A 13,364-nucleotide genomic window follows, 5' to 3' on the forward strand; every position below is an offset into this window, starting at 1 on the left:
AGATTCAACGCAATCCCTGTCAAAATACCAATGATATATTTCACAGATGTAGAACAAATATTTCAAAAATTTATATGGAACCATAAATGACCTCAAATAGCCTCAGCAATTTTGAGAAAGAACAAAGTAGGAGGGATCAAATGATATCAAACTATATTACCAAGGAAATATAGTTTCATTTCTAATACAAAGCCACTGTAATCAAAAGTTTGGTACTGGCATAAGAACAGACATATAGACCAATGGAACAGAACAGAGCCCAGAAATAAACCCATGTCAATACAGTGAGTTAATATTTGACAAAGGGAGCAGGAACATAAAGTGGGGTAAATATAGCTTCTTCAATAAATGGTGTTGGGAGATCCGGGCAAATACATGCAAACAAAAAAGAAACTTGACCACCAACTTACACCACACCCTAAAATACACTCAAGATGGATAAAAGACTTAAATATAAACTGCAACACCAATAAAGTCCTGGAGGAAAACATAGGCAGGAAAATTTCTGATATCCCATGCAGCAATATTTTCACCAATACATCCCCCTTAGGGCAAAGGATATAAAGGGAAGAATAAACAAATGGAACTATATCAAAATAAAGAGCTTCTGCACAGCTAAAGAAAACATCAACAAAATGGAAAGGGAACCAACCATATGGGAAAACATATTTGCCAATGATACCTCAGACAAAGGTTTGATCTCCAAAATATATAAAGAACTCATATAACTCCACACCAGGAAGACAAACAATCCAATTTAAAAATGGGCAAAGGACCTGAACAGATACTTCTCCAAGGAGGACACATAGGGGACCCACAGACACATGAAAAAGTGCTCAACATCACTAGCCACTGGAGAGACGCAAATTAAAACCACAATGAAATACCATTTCAAACTGGTCAGAATGGCCATCATTAATAAACCAACAAACAACAAGTACTGGCAAGGTTGTGAAGAAAAGAGAACCCTAGTGCACTGTTGGTGGGAATGCATACTGGTGCAGCCACTGTGGAAAACAGTATGGAATTTCCTGAAAAAACTGAAGATGGAACTGTCTTTTGATCCAGTGATCCTACTGCTGGGACTATACCCTAAGATACTGAAATACCCGCCGGCTGGTGTGGCTCAGTGGTTGAGTGCCGACCTGTGAAGCAAGGGGTTGGTGGTTCAGTTCCCAGTCAGGGCACATGCCTGGGTTGTGGGTCAGGTCTCCAGCAGAAGGTGCATGAGAGACAACCATACATTAATATTTCTCTCCCTTTCTCTTTAAAAATAAATAAATAAAATCTTAAAAAAAAAGAATCCTGAAATACCAATTCAAAAGAACTTATGCACTCCAAAGTTATTTATAATAACCAAGTGCTGGAAACAGACTAAGCTCCCATCAGTAAATGAGTGGATAAAAAAACTGTGGTACTGTTTCCACACTATGCAGTAGAAAGAAAGAAGGAACTCCTACCCTTTGCAACAGCATGGATGGAACTGGAGAGCATTATGCTAAGTGAAATAAGCCAGGTGGTGAAAGACAAATACCTGGTGATCTCAGCTATAAGTGGAACCTAATCAACAAAACAAACAAATGAGCAGAATAGAACCAATGACATGGAAATAAAGAACAAACTGACAGTGACCAGAGGGGACCTAGGAGGTATTTAATGTGGAGAAAGAAAGGGAAAAGGCAAGCAAAGAAACATGAATAGAGGACTCAGGGACACGGACAATGGCGGGGATTGACTGTGGAAGCGGTTGGTGGTGGGGTAGAGGTGAGCCATGGGGAAAAAGGTGAGACAACTAAACTGAACAACAATAGATTTTAAAAAAAAAGAAGCTAGACCACCAATTTACACCAAGTACAAAAAGAAACTCAAAATGAATAAAAGACTTAATGTAAGTCACAAAATTATAAAAATTCTACAAGAAAACATAGGCAGTAAAATCTCAGACATTTCTTAGAGCAATATTTTTGCCGATATACCTCCAAGGGGAAGGGAAATAAGGAAAATAAATAAATGGACTCCACCCAACTAAAAAGCTTTTGCATAACAAAAAAACCATCAACAAAATGAAAAGAAACCCACTGAATGGAAGAACATATTTGCCAATGATACATCTGATAAGGGGTTAATTTCCAAAATATATAAAGAACGTATACAACTTAACACCAAGAAGACAAACAACCCAATTAAAAATGGTCAAAGTTCCTGAATAGACATTTCTCTTAAGAGGACAAACAGATGGCCAACCTATATGACAAAATGCTCAACATCACTAATCATCAGAGAGATGCAAGTTAAACCAAAATGAGATATCACTTCACTCCTGCCAGAATGGCTATCATAAAAAAACAAAAAACAAACAGGTGCTGGCAAGGATGTGGAAAAAAGGAAACTCTTTTGCACTGTGTTGATGGGAACACAGACTGGTGTAGCCACAAACAGTGCAGAGTTTCCTCAAAAATTTAAAAATGGAACTGCCTTTTCACCCAGCAATCCCACTTCTAGGAATATAGTTTAAGAATCCAGAAACACTAATTTAAAAAATATATTCACCTCTATGTTCATTGCAGCATTATTTACAATAGCCAAGATCTAGAAATAGCCCCAGTGCCCCAATAGCCCCAGATTGGATCAGTAGATGAGTGGATAAAAAGCTATGGTACACTTTTACAATGGAAGGCTATGCAGCTGTAAAAAGGAAGGAAATCTTATTTGCAACAGCCTGGAGGGGCATGGAGATTATTATACTAAGTGAAATAAAACAGTCAGAGAAAGACAAATACCATATGATCTCACTTACATGTGACATCTAATGAATGTAATAAACTGGTGAACAAAATAGAAACAAAAGCATGGATACATGGAACAGACTGTCAGCTGTCAGAGGGGAGGGGTATTGGGGGACCTGATGAAAGGAGGTGAAAGGATTAGCCACAAAACATTTATAACACACAGACACAGAGAGCAGTGTGGTGACAGAGGTTAAGGGGCTAGGCGGAGGTGGGAAAAGAGGAAGAAAATGGGGAAGAAAAGAGACTTTGCTTGGGGGAATGGGCTCATGATGCAGTCTGCAGATGATGTTTTATTAAGTTGCACAATTGAAACCTGTATGGCTTTGTGAATCAGTCACCCCAATAAATCAATTCAAAATATAAAAACAAAGAATGAAGAATAATGTTTTGAAAAAAGTTTAAAAAACAAAAAAGTGAGGTAATAACTGTAGGCCAAATATGAATTTACTTACTTAATGGAATATTGTCCGCACTTAGTCCACCAAACAGGAAAAGTTTATCATCAGCTATTGGTGTTAAAGTATGCCATGATCGATGTTTAGGGTTTTCTCCATTAATTGAAATCCTGTGGCAAAGGAAAAATATAAAAATTTAGGTCTTATGTTAGTTAAAATAAAAGGTTTTCAATCACTTCAGCTCTTAAGAGGAAAAATTGCTCTCACTAGTTTAAAATTTCATGTAGGTGGGATTTTAGTAATCCTGTCACCCTGACAGGATTTACTACATCCTGACAAGATTTATTTGATCAATTTAGTCACCCTGGCTGGTGTGGCTCAGTGGATTGAGCACTGGCCTGCAAACCAAGGGGTTACTGGCTCGATTCCCAGTCAAGGGCACATGCCTGAGTTGCAGGCCAGGTCCCCACTAGGGGGCATGAAAGAGGCAACCACACACTGATGTTTCTCTCCCTCTTTCTTCCACCCTTCCCCTGTCTAAAAATAAATAAATAAAATATTGTAAAAAAAACCCCACAACATTCTAAAATTCTTAGTTGAGTTTAAAAATCTTTCCACTTAGTGTCTATTCTAGCTGGTCATAGAATGCAGATTAAAAATTAATTCCTAGTTAATTCACAATGCCGAGTATGCTCAGCATCATTCTTGTTGGTAATCAGTAAAACTTCAAGTTTTTCAACATAACTATTTTCCTGTTTATAACTCTTAACTGTTGTTTCATGTTTAATTTTGTGTTTTCAGCAGATTTCCTCAATGAAATTATGGGATTTTGCTGTTGTTTCTACTTTGGTCAATTTATTGTAGAATTTCCCAAACCATTATCTTCATCTGAAAATTCTAACTACTTTAGCTTCAAAATAAAAGCATACAAGCCATTTCAGATCCAGGGAAAAAAATTCTAAAGATTTCAAACAAATGCTGTTTTTATTCCTTAAAAGACAGAAACGCAAGTAAAAACATAAGCACAAACATGCTTTAACTAACTTAGAGGGTAAGAAGGCACCATTCCCCAGCATTCTGGAATGCTGCAGAATGACACAGGCCATTTGTAGAAAATATAATTTTTTTCCAAACTGGAAATATTTTTATTGACTATAAAAATATTTTGGTTAGAAAACATTCGACAGCCACAAAAATATTTTTTAATTTATTTATTTTTAGAGAGGGGAAGGGAGGGAGAAAGAAAGGGAAAGAAACATCACTAGGTGGTTGCCTCTTGCACACCTCACACCTGGGAACCCGGCCTGCAACCCAGGCATGTACCCTGACTGGGAATCAAACCAACGACCCTTTGGTTCACAGGCAGGTGCTCAATCCACTGAGCCACACCAGCCAGGGCCACAAAAATATTTTAATGAGAGTTATATAATCCTGTCCTCAAGCAATAAGAAATAATAACTTGGTATATATCTTTCCGGACTTGAATGTACACAGAAATATTAAAATATATCAATGTGATCATATATTCCATTCTGTAATTTTTTTTCTTTCAACTAGTCTGTTGTAGAATATTTCCATGAAGTAGTTTCCTTTGGTAATGGAAGCATCTCAGCCTTTTGGGCAAATGTACTGTGATTTAAGCAATCCCTACTTGTGGCCATGAAGGCTGATCTCAAGTTTTTATAAATAATGTTGCAACAAACATCTTTGTGTATACACACACAGAGATATACCTGTCCAATTCTTCAGAGAAATTCTGGATCAGTGTAGAAATTCCATTTTATATTTTAAACATATTACTAGAATGCCCTTCATAAAATTTGTACCAATACTTCCACTAATTATATTGCTGCAACCTAGCAAGCACTGATCATTTGTAATTGCTTTTATCTGATAAGTGAAAACTAGTTTTATTTCTACTTCTTTAATAATCTATGAAATTAACATTAAAAAAATAATTTTGTCATTTGTATTTCTTCTATAAGTTGCTCATGCATGTTCTTTGTCCACTTTCCTATTGGATTATTTCTTTTTCTTACTGACTTACTTCTTGTGGCTCTTAGCCCTTTTTGTTAGAAATACTATAAATATTGTGTAAAGTATATGATTGTCCAACCACTCTGTGGAACACCTGAAACTAATACAAAATCATATTAAATGTAAACTGTAACTAAAAAATAAAAATAATTAAGAAAAATTCAAAATAAAATTTAAAAATACTGTGTAGGTCAAACAAACATAAAAAAAGAAATACCATAAATACTACTTCTAGTTTATATTTTTTGTTTACATTTTCCAATTTGCCTTTTACTTTTTTGTGGTATATTTTTCTACATAGAAATAATTAATGCTTAAGTAGTTTTATCAACCTATGTTTTAATTTATGAATTTTGGGTTTAAACCATTTTTAGAAAAGCCTTCTCCATACTGAGATTTTAAAGATAGTCTGTGAGATTTTAAAGATAGGGTAGTATGGCTCAGTGGATTGAGCACCTGCCTGTGAACCAAAGGGTCGTTGGTTTGATTCCCAGTCAGGGCACTTGCCTGGGTCGCAGGCCGGATTCCCAGGTGCAGGGGGTGCAAGAGGTGACCACACAGTGATGTTTCTTTCCCTCTCTTTCTTCCTCCCTTCCCCTCTCTCTAAAAATAAATAAATAAATAGAATCTTTTTAAAAGATAAAGAGAAGAAATTCTTAGCTTTGAAAAAAAGATAATCTGCTATATTTTCTTCTCACACTTTTGTGCTTTTATTTTTAATGGCATTTATACTTTAGAATAATATATAGTTCTGAGTTGATCTTATTACATGAACAGCTAAATTGATAGCTAAATATATGTATTCTACTGCTAAATATACTCATAGATTATGAGCCATAAATAAAATCTGACTTTTATCCACTCCATATCTGCTCACCTGTGATGACCACATTAAATAGTTACTTCACTTCTACTGACCAGTGTACATAGTACAAAACCAGTACTTTTACATAATCAATTTTCAACAGCTAGTATTCTCATGTTTTATATAGTTTGGTTAAAGAGCAAACTCTTTAAATCTATATATTCCTTGCTTAGACATATAATCTGAAGGGAAAAAATAATAGTTCAGTTTTAGAAACCAAAATTTGGATTATGGTGCACCCATATACACATAGAGAAATGCCTATAGGTAAAAACAAACAAATTACATACTTACCTTCCAGACCAAGTCCAGGTATCTAAGTTCAGGTAATGCAAATCATTCATCCTAGTTTGCTAAAATAAAAGTGTATTAAATTGATCAGTGTTTTACAACTTTCAAAAGGTAAAATTTTGTTTAATAAGTTTATATTATAAATAGATTATCTCCATTTTACTTAACATCACAAGTTTATATATTGAGGAACAATACTAAGCATTAATAAAATTAACATAGAGCTACCAAATTAATGTGTCAAGGGGGAAACATGTAAATGAGTTTAAACCACCAGGATTTAGATGATAACAAATTAAACTTTTCTAATAATACACTAAAGTAAAGGATTCTCCTCATTAAAATATAATCATCTGTGACTATTCATGTGTGGTCTGTTTGAGAAGATAAAAGTTATTGAATAGCACCATAATCTCTAGATTATTTGAATGTTCTATAAATTCAGAGAATAAGTTTTAGAAGAAGCATCACACATAAAAGGTTATTTCCATTGAAAATACTAACCAAAACACGTCCACCAAAGATATAGCCCTTATTTCCAAGAACTGCACAGGTATGCGCGGCCCGTGGCTGTGGGGGAGCTCCACCCTAGAAGCAGAGATGAGAAAACGGAGCACAAAGATTTGGAACATGTGAAATGATGTTGCATGCTCATGCTCAGTATAAGAAATACACGACAGCTAAATCACTACTATCTATGGAACTCCATTAGAAAGCCTAATGTAAAAATTCACCTTAAATAAGCAATTTTCAACCTGTGTGCTACAAGAATTTTAAAACATGCAATACCTGACTATTTAGTCAGGGGCACTGACTTCTTTTCCCTTATCTTGTGAAATAAACTGACAACAGCCAATACAACAATAGCCATCCAATGTGAATGAATCAAAACTATACCTATTTTTTGTCTGATAGGCAAAAAATATAACACTTTTTGGTGTGCTGCAAAATTTTAGTAATTAGTTTGTGTGTTATGAGATGAAAAAGGTTGACTATTGCTGTTCTAAATAGTAATAATTATAGACAAATACCACAGGCATACCTCGTTTTATTGAGTTTCACTTTATTGCGCTTTGCAGATATTGCATTTTTTTACACATTGAAGGTCTGTAGCAACCTTGCACCAAGGAAGTCCATCAGTGCCATTTTTCTAACAGCATTTGCTCACATTGTGTCACGTTTTGGTAAGTCTCACAGTATTTCCAACCCTTTCATTATTATTGTATTTGGTATGGTGATCTGTGATCAGTGATCTTTTATCTTTGATGTTACTATTGTAATTGTTTGGGGGTGCCATGAAATACACCCACATAACATAGTAAACTTAACAGGTTAATGTTGTGTGTGTTCTGACTGCTGCACCAATCAGCCATTCCCCCATTTTGTCCCTCTCGTGAGGCCTCCCTATTCTCTAAGGCAAACAATACTGAAATTAGGCCAATTAATAACTACACAATGGCCTCAAAATGTTCAAGTGAAAGGAAGAGTCGCACTCTCTCACTTTAAATCAAAAGCTAGAAATGATTCAGCTTAGTGAGGAAAGCATGTCAAAAGCTGAGACAGATCAAAAGCAGAGGGAAGGTAAAAGCTAGGCTTCTTGCACCAAACAATTAACCAAAATGTGAATGCAAAGGAAAAGTTCTTGAAGGAAATTAAAAGAGCTACTCCAGTAAACACATCAATGATGAGAAAGTGAAACATCCTTACTGCTAATAATGGTCTGGATAAAGGATCAAGCCAGACCAAACATTCCTTAAGCCAAAGCTTACTCCAGAGCAAGGCCCCAGCTCTCTTCAAGTCTATAAAGGCTGAGCAAAGTGAGGAAGCTACAGAGGAAAAGTTTAAAGCTGGTAGTGGTTGGTTCATGACCTTTAAGGAAAGAATCCATCTCCAAGACATGAAAGTACAAGATGTAGCAGTAAGTGCTGATGTAGAAGTTGCAAGTTATCCAGAATAGCTAGATAACATAATTAATGAAGGTGGCTGCACAAACATAGATTTTCAATGTAGACAACACAGCCTTAGACTGGAAGGAGATGCAATCTAGGACTTTCCTAGCTAGAAAGAAGTCAATGCCTGGTGTCAAAGCTTCAAAGGAGAGGCTGATTCTCTTGTTAGTGGCTAATGAAGCTGGTGATGATGCTCATCATGTGACGCTCATGCTCATGATGATTTACTACCTGAAAACCTTAGACCCCCTAAGAATTATACTAAATCTACTCTATCTGTGCCCCATAAAGGGAACAACAAAGCCTGGATGACAATACATATGTTTACAACATTGTTTACTGAATATTTTAAGCCCAATTTTACTGTTGAAACCTACTGCTCAGAAAAAAACTTCAAAATATTTCTGCTCATTGACAGTACACCTGGCCACCCAAAAGCTCTGATGGAGATACACAGTGAGATCAATGTTATTGTTTTCATGCTTCCTAACACAGCATCCACTCTGCATCCCAGGAATCAAGGAATTATTTAAGAAGTACATTCCATAAGGCTATAGCTGCCATGGATTGTGATTCCTTTGGTGGATCTGGGCAAAGTTAATTGAAAACTTTCTGGAAAGAATTCACCATTTTAGATACTGTTAAGAACCTTCATACATTATGAGAAAAGGTAAAAAAAATCAACATTAACAAGAGTTTGGAGGAACCTGACAATTCCACACTCATGAATGACTTTGAGGGGTTCAAGATTTCAGTGGAGGAAATAAGTGCAGCTGTGGTAGAAACAGCAAGAGAATGAGAATTACAAGTGAAGCCTGAAGATGTGACTGAATTGCTGCAATCTCATGATAAAACTTGAACAGATGAGAAGTTACTTCTTGTAAAATAAATACATGAATGAAATTTTTTTAAAAAGTTACTTCTTTTTAAAATATATTTTGAGTATGCTATTACAGTTATCCCATTTTCTTCCCTTCATGCCCCTCCACACTGCACACCCTCTCCCAACCACTTTAGTTCATGTCCATGTGTCATAAGTTCTTTAGCTTCTACATTTCCCATACTATTCTTACCTTCCCCTCGTCTATTTTCTATCTACCATCTATTCTCTGTATCTTTTCCCCCTCTCTCCTCCTCCCACTCCCCTGTTGATAACCCTCCATGTGATCTCCATTTCTGTGGTTCTGTTCCTGTTCTAGTTGTTTGCTTAGTTTGCTTTTGTTTTTGTTTTAGGTGTGGTTGTTAATAATTGTGAGTTTGCTGTCATTTTACTGTACATGTTTTTTATCTTCTTTTTCTTAGATAAGTCCCTTTAATGTTTCATATAATAAGGGCTTGGTGATGATGAACTCCTTTAACTTGACTTTATCTGAGAAGCACTTTATCTGCCCTGCCATTCTAAATGAAAGCTTTGCTGGATAGAACAATCTTGGATGTAGGTCCTTGCCTTTCATGCCTTGGAATACTTCTTTCCAGCCCCTTCTTGCCTGCAAGGTCTCTTTTGAGAAATCAGCTGACAGTCTGATGGGTACTCCTTTGTAGGTAACTATCTCCTTATCTCTTGCTGCTTCTAGGATTCTCTCCTTCATTTTTATCTTGGCTAATGTAATTATGATGTGCCTTGGTCTGTTCTTCCTTGGGTCCAACTTCTTTGGGACTCTCTGAGCTTCCTGGAATTCTATTTTGCCAGATTGGGGAAGTTCTCCTTTATTATTTGCTCAAATAACTTTTCCATTTGTTGCTCTTCCTCTTCCCCTTCTGGTACTGTGGCAGGAAAAGAAACTGCTATCTGTAACACTTGCAAGTTTTGTCGAGACAAAAGCTGAGTAAGTAACCATATCTCAAGGTCACTATGCCCCTGCTTCTGAATGCTTGCTTTCAGCAGCTGGTCCCCCTCCCTTTCTGCCTGTGTAACTGGTATATAAAAAGGACCCCTAACCCAGCCTTTTTGGGCTCAGAATTTGGGATTCTCCTCTGAGTCCCCCTGGGTAATAAAGTTTGTGCTTCGTTATCTCCCCGCGTGTGGGTGGATTTTCCACAACAGTACCCCTATAATTCAGATGTTGGAACATTTAAAGATGTCCTGGAAGTTCCTAAGTCTCTCCTCATTTTTTTTGAATTCTTGTTTCTTCATTCTTTTCTGGCTGGATGTTTCTTTCTTCCTTCTGGTCCACTCCATTGATTAGAGTCCCAGTTTCCTTCCCATCACTATTGGTTTCCTGTACATTTCCCTTCATTTCACTGAGTGTAGCCTTCATTTTTTCTTGTAATTTGTGACCAGATTCAACCAATATTGTGAGCATCCTGATCACCAGTGTTTTGAACTGTGCATCTAGTAGGCTGGCTATCTCTTCATCACTTAGTTGTATTTTTTCTGGACCTTTGATCTGTTCTTTCATTTGGGCCATTTTTTTTTGTCTTTACACAGCTGTTACATAGTGAGGGGCAGAGCCTTAGGTGTTCACCAGGGCAGGGCAACCCAGTAATTGTGGGGGAGGGGTCTGAGAGGGAACAGTGGCACTTGCTCCGTTCTCTGCTGGATTTCAGTCACTTCCGCTGCTTCCCCCAAGCAAATTGGGCTCTTCTGGTGCTGATTCCCAAGTGGGTGGGCTTGTGTACATTCTGGGACCCTGTGGGTCTCTCCAATGAACTCTCCTGTGAGGCTGGGAATTTCTCCCAGCACCTCAGCCCCCACAGGTGTTTTCAATCGGTGTTTTGAGGCTTTATTTCCCTGCGCTGGGGCCCTGGGTTGTCTGTCTTGACCCCCAGTTTCGCCTGGTTTATCTGCACGCAAGTATGGGAACACCAGGTCCGCCACCCGCCTTGCACACTGCGCCCCTCCACAATCCGTTGCCTTGCTGGGTCCACCTGCTGCTCAGGGTCCGCCAGCCACTGCTTTTTTTGCTGTGACCCCTCTCTGCCTAGCCGCCTGACTCCGCCCCTCCTGTCGGCCTGGATGAATGTGTCTACTTTAACTCCTGTCAGACTCCATACAGTTCTATTTCCTGTCAGTACTGGTTGCTTTTTTGTTTCTAAATTTTTGTTGTCCTTATTGTGCGAGGAGGCACAATGTGACTACCTACGCCTCCATCTTGGCCACACGTGAAAAAAAGAAAGTTGTTTTTTCTTATGGATGAACAAAAAAGTGGTTTCTAAAGATGAAATCTCCTGGTAAAGATGCTGTGAAGATCACTGAAATGACAACAAAGGATTTAGGATATTACATAAACTTAGTTGATAAAGGAGTGAAAAGGTTTGAGAGGACTGACTCCCAATTTTTAAAGAAGTTCTATTCTGGGTAAAATGAAATCAAACAGCATTCTATGCTGCAGAGAAAGTGTTCACAAAAGGAAGAGTCAACTGATGTGACAAACTTCACTGTTGCCTTATTTTAACAAACTACCACAGCCACCCAACCTACAGCAACCACTACCCTGATCAGTCAGTAGTCACCAATATTCAGGCAAGACCTTCTACCAGCAAAAGATTATGACTTCTGGAAGGATCACATGAAGTTAGCTTTTTTGGCAGTAAAGTATTTTTTAATCAAGGTATTTTTAGATATAAAGTATTTCTAGACATAATGTTATTATATACTTAATATACAACCATATAGAGTAAACATAATGTTATTCGTTCCAGAAAACAGAAAAATTTGTGTGACTCACTTTATTGTGATATTCACTTTATTGCAGTGGTTTGAAACCAAACCTGCATTACCTCTGAGGTATGACTATACTCTTTAAGGATGAAGTTTATTCTCCCCAATCTTTACTTTTAGGCGTTTTTCTTAAATGCTTGACACCATTTAGCAAAATAAGATTTTACGTAAATTTTAGCTTAAAATATAAGGATTTTAAAATGATATTTTAAAAGATTCTTTCTCCCTTCCTCCTTCCCTCCCTCCCTCCCTTTGTCTCTCTCTCTCTCTCACATACACATACACACACTCACAGAGTTAAAATTATAAGTGAGCAGAACATAGTGTGATGATTTCAAAGACTCTAATAAATCTGTCCTACAGAACTCTTGGTGCTTCAAATTCCACAATAAGAACTTCATTTTTTGGCTTAAGCCAAACAGTGCTTTATCACTTACTAAAACTCTTCACATTAACTGATAATACTTCTCTATATATTACTTTGAATAGCGGATCCTTTCTTCAGAGAAGTTGTGTATTGGTGGGAAAAGAGAGTATAATGGAGTAGATGAATAAGATTTGAAGGAAAAATTTTCTGCATAATTTTCATGTGTTCATGGTGGGTATATATTTGTGTATATATTTCACTCTAAGTTCTGAAAGAACCCAACATTTTCAGCTCATTGACTACTAAATGTGGGCATAGGAAACTTAAGCCCTACATCTAATATCATAATTCCCTAGACTTCTCAAGTTTACTTGAGTAACTGTGCTGACATCTACATGGTTGGAAATAATTCAGATATTACCTATATAATACTTAAATAAATGAGAGAGAACTATTTCAGTTGTGGTTCCCAGCCTTTCCAGAAAAACAAAATTTTCATTATTACCCCATCTCTGATCTGAAATTTGGAATAATTCTTCTACTATAAACACACTTATTATGAAATAAATATCAAATTTCTCCTTTAACTTATACAACATATCTAATAGCCAACCAATGTTTCTGAATAAACTGTGTCCATACATTTTCAAACAAAACAAAAAAAAATGATGTGTGTTAGTCTGTGTGCCTAACTGCATCAGTAATGCTCAATGTTTATTAGGTTGTTTGAAATGCTGAAAGTAACTCAAAGATCCCTGATACTACTATATTGCTCTTACAGAGGTAAAAATCTCATGTAGGAAAACATGTTCAACCTTCCATTTTACAGATGACACATGAAATGGTTTGTCTAAAGCACACTGGTCTTTCCTGATACAATTCGAATGCAAATTTAGTTTTTTCAACTTCAACATTGATAACTGTTCATCTCTACTATGTTGCTTGTCATTTTGATGCAAATATTTGGGAATAATGAAGTAATTTAAGAATGTTTCTAAAAAATAAAGAGA

The 13,364-nt window shown here is 36.7% G+C and overlaps 1 protein-coding gene across 3 annotated transcripts in view; it reads right to left on the reverse strand.

Moving 5' to 3' along the window:
* The window catches only part of KLHDC1 (kelch domain containing 1), a 93,885-nt gene that overhangs the window by 35,262 nt on the left and 45,259 nt on the right, over positions 1–13,364 (reverse strand). For all 3 annotated transcript variants that reach the window (XM_036028699.1, XM_028506810.2, XM_036028702.1), the window contains exons 7-9: positions 6,882–6,965; positions 6,381–6,439; positions 3,242–3,354 (exon numbers count right to left, since the gene is read on the reverse strand). In XM_036028699.1, the coding sequence (XP_035884592.1) occupies positions 3,242–3,354; positions 6,381–6,439; positions 6,882–6,965 (256 nt within the window). The remainder of the gene's footprint in view (positions 1–3,241; positions 3,355–6,380; positions 6,440–6,881; positions 6,966–13,364) is intronic.

Source organism: Phyllostomus discolor, chromosome 1, assembly GCF_004126475.2.
Source record: "Phyllostomus discolor isolate MPI-MPIP mPhyDis1 chromosome 1, mPhyDis1.pri.v3, whole genome shotgun sequence".
In the NCBI taxonomy this organism is placed as follows: domain Eukaryota; kingdom Metazoa; phylum Chordata; class Mammalia; order Chiroptera; family Phyllostomidae; genus Phyllostomus; species Phyllostomus discolor.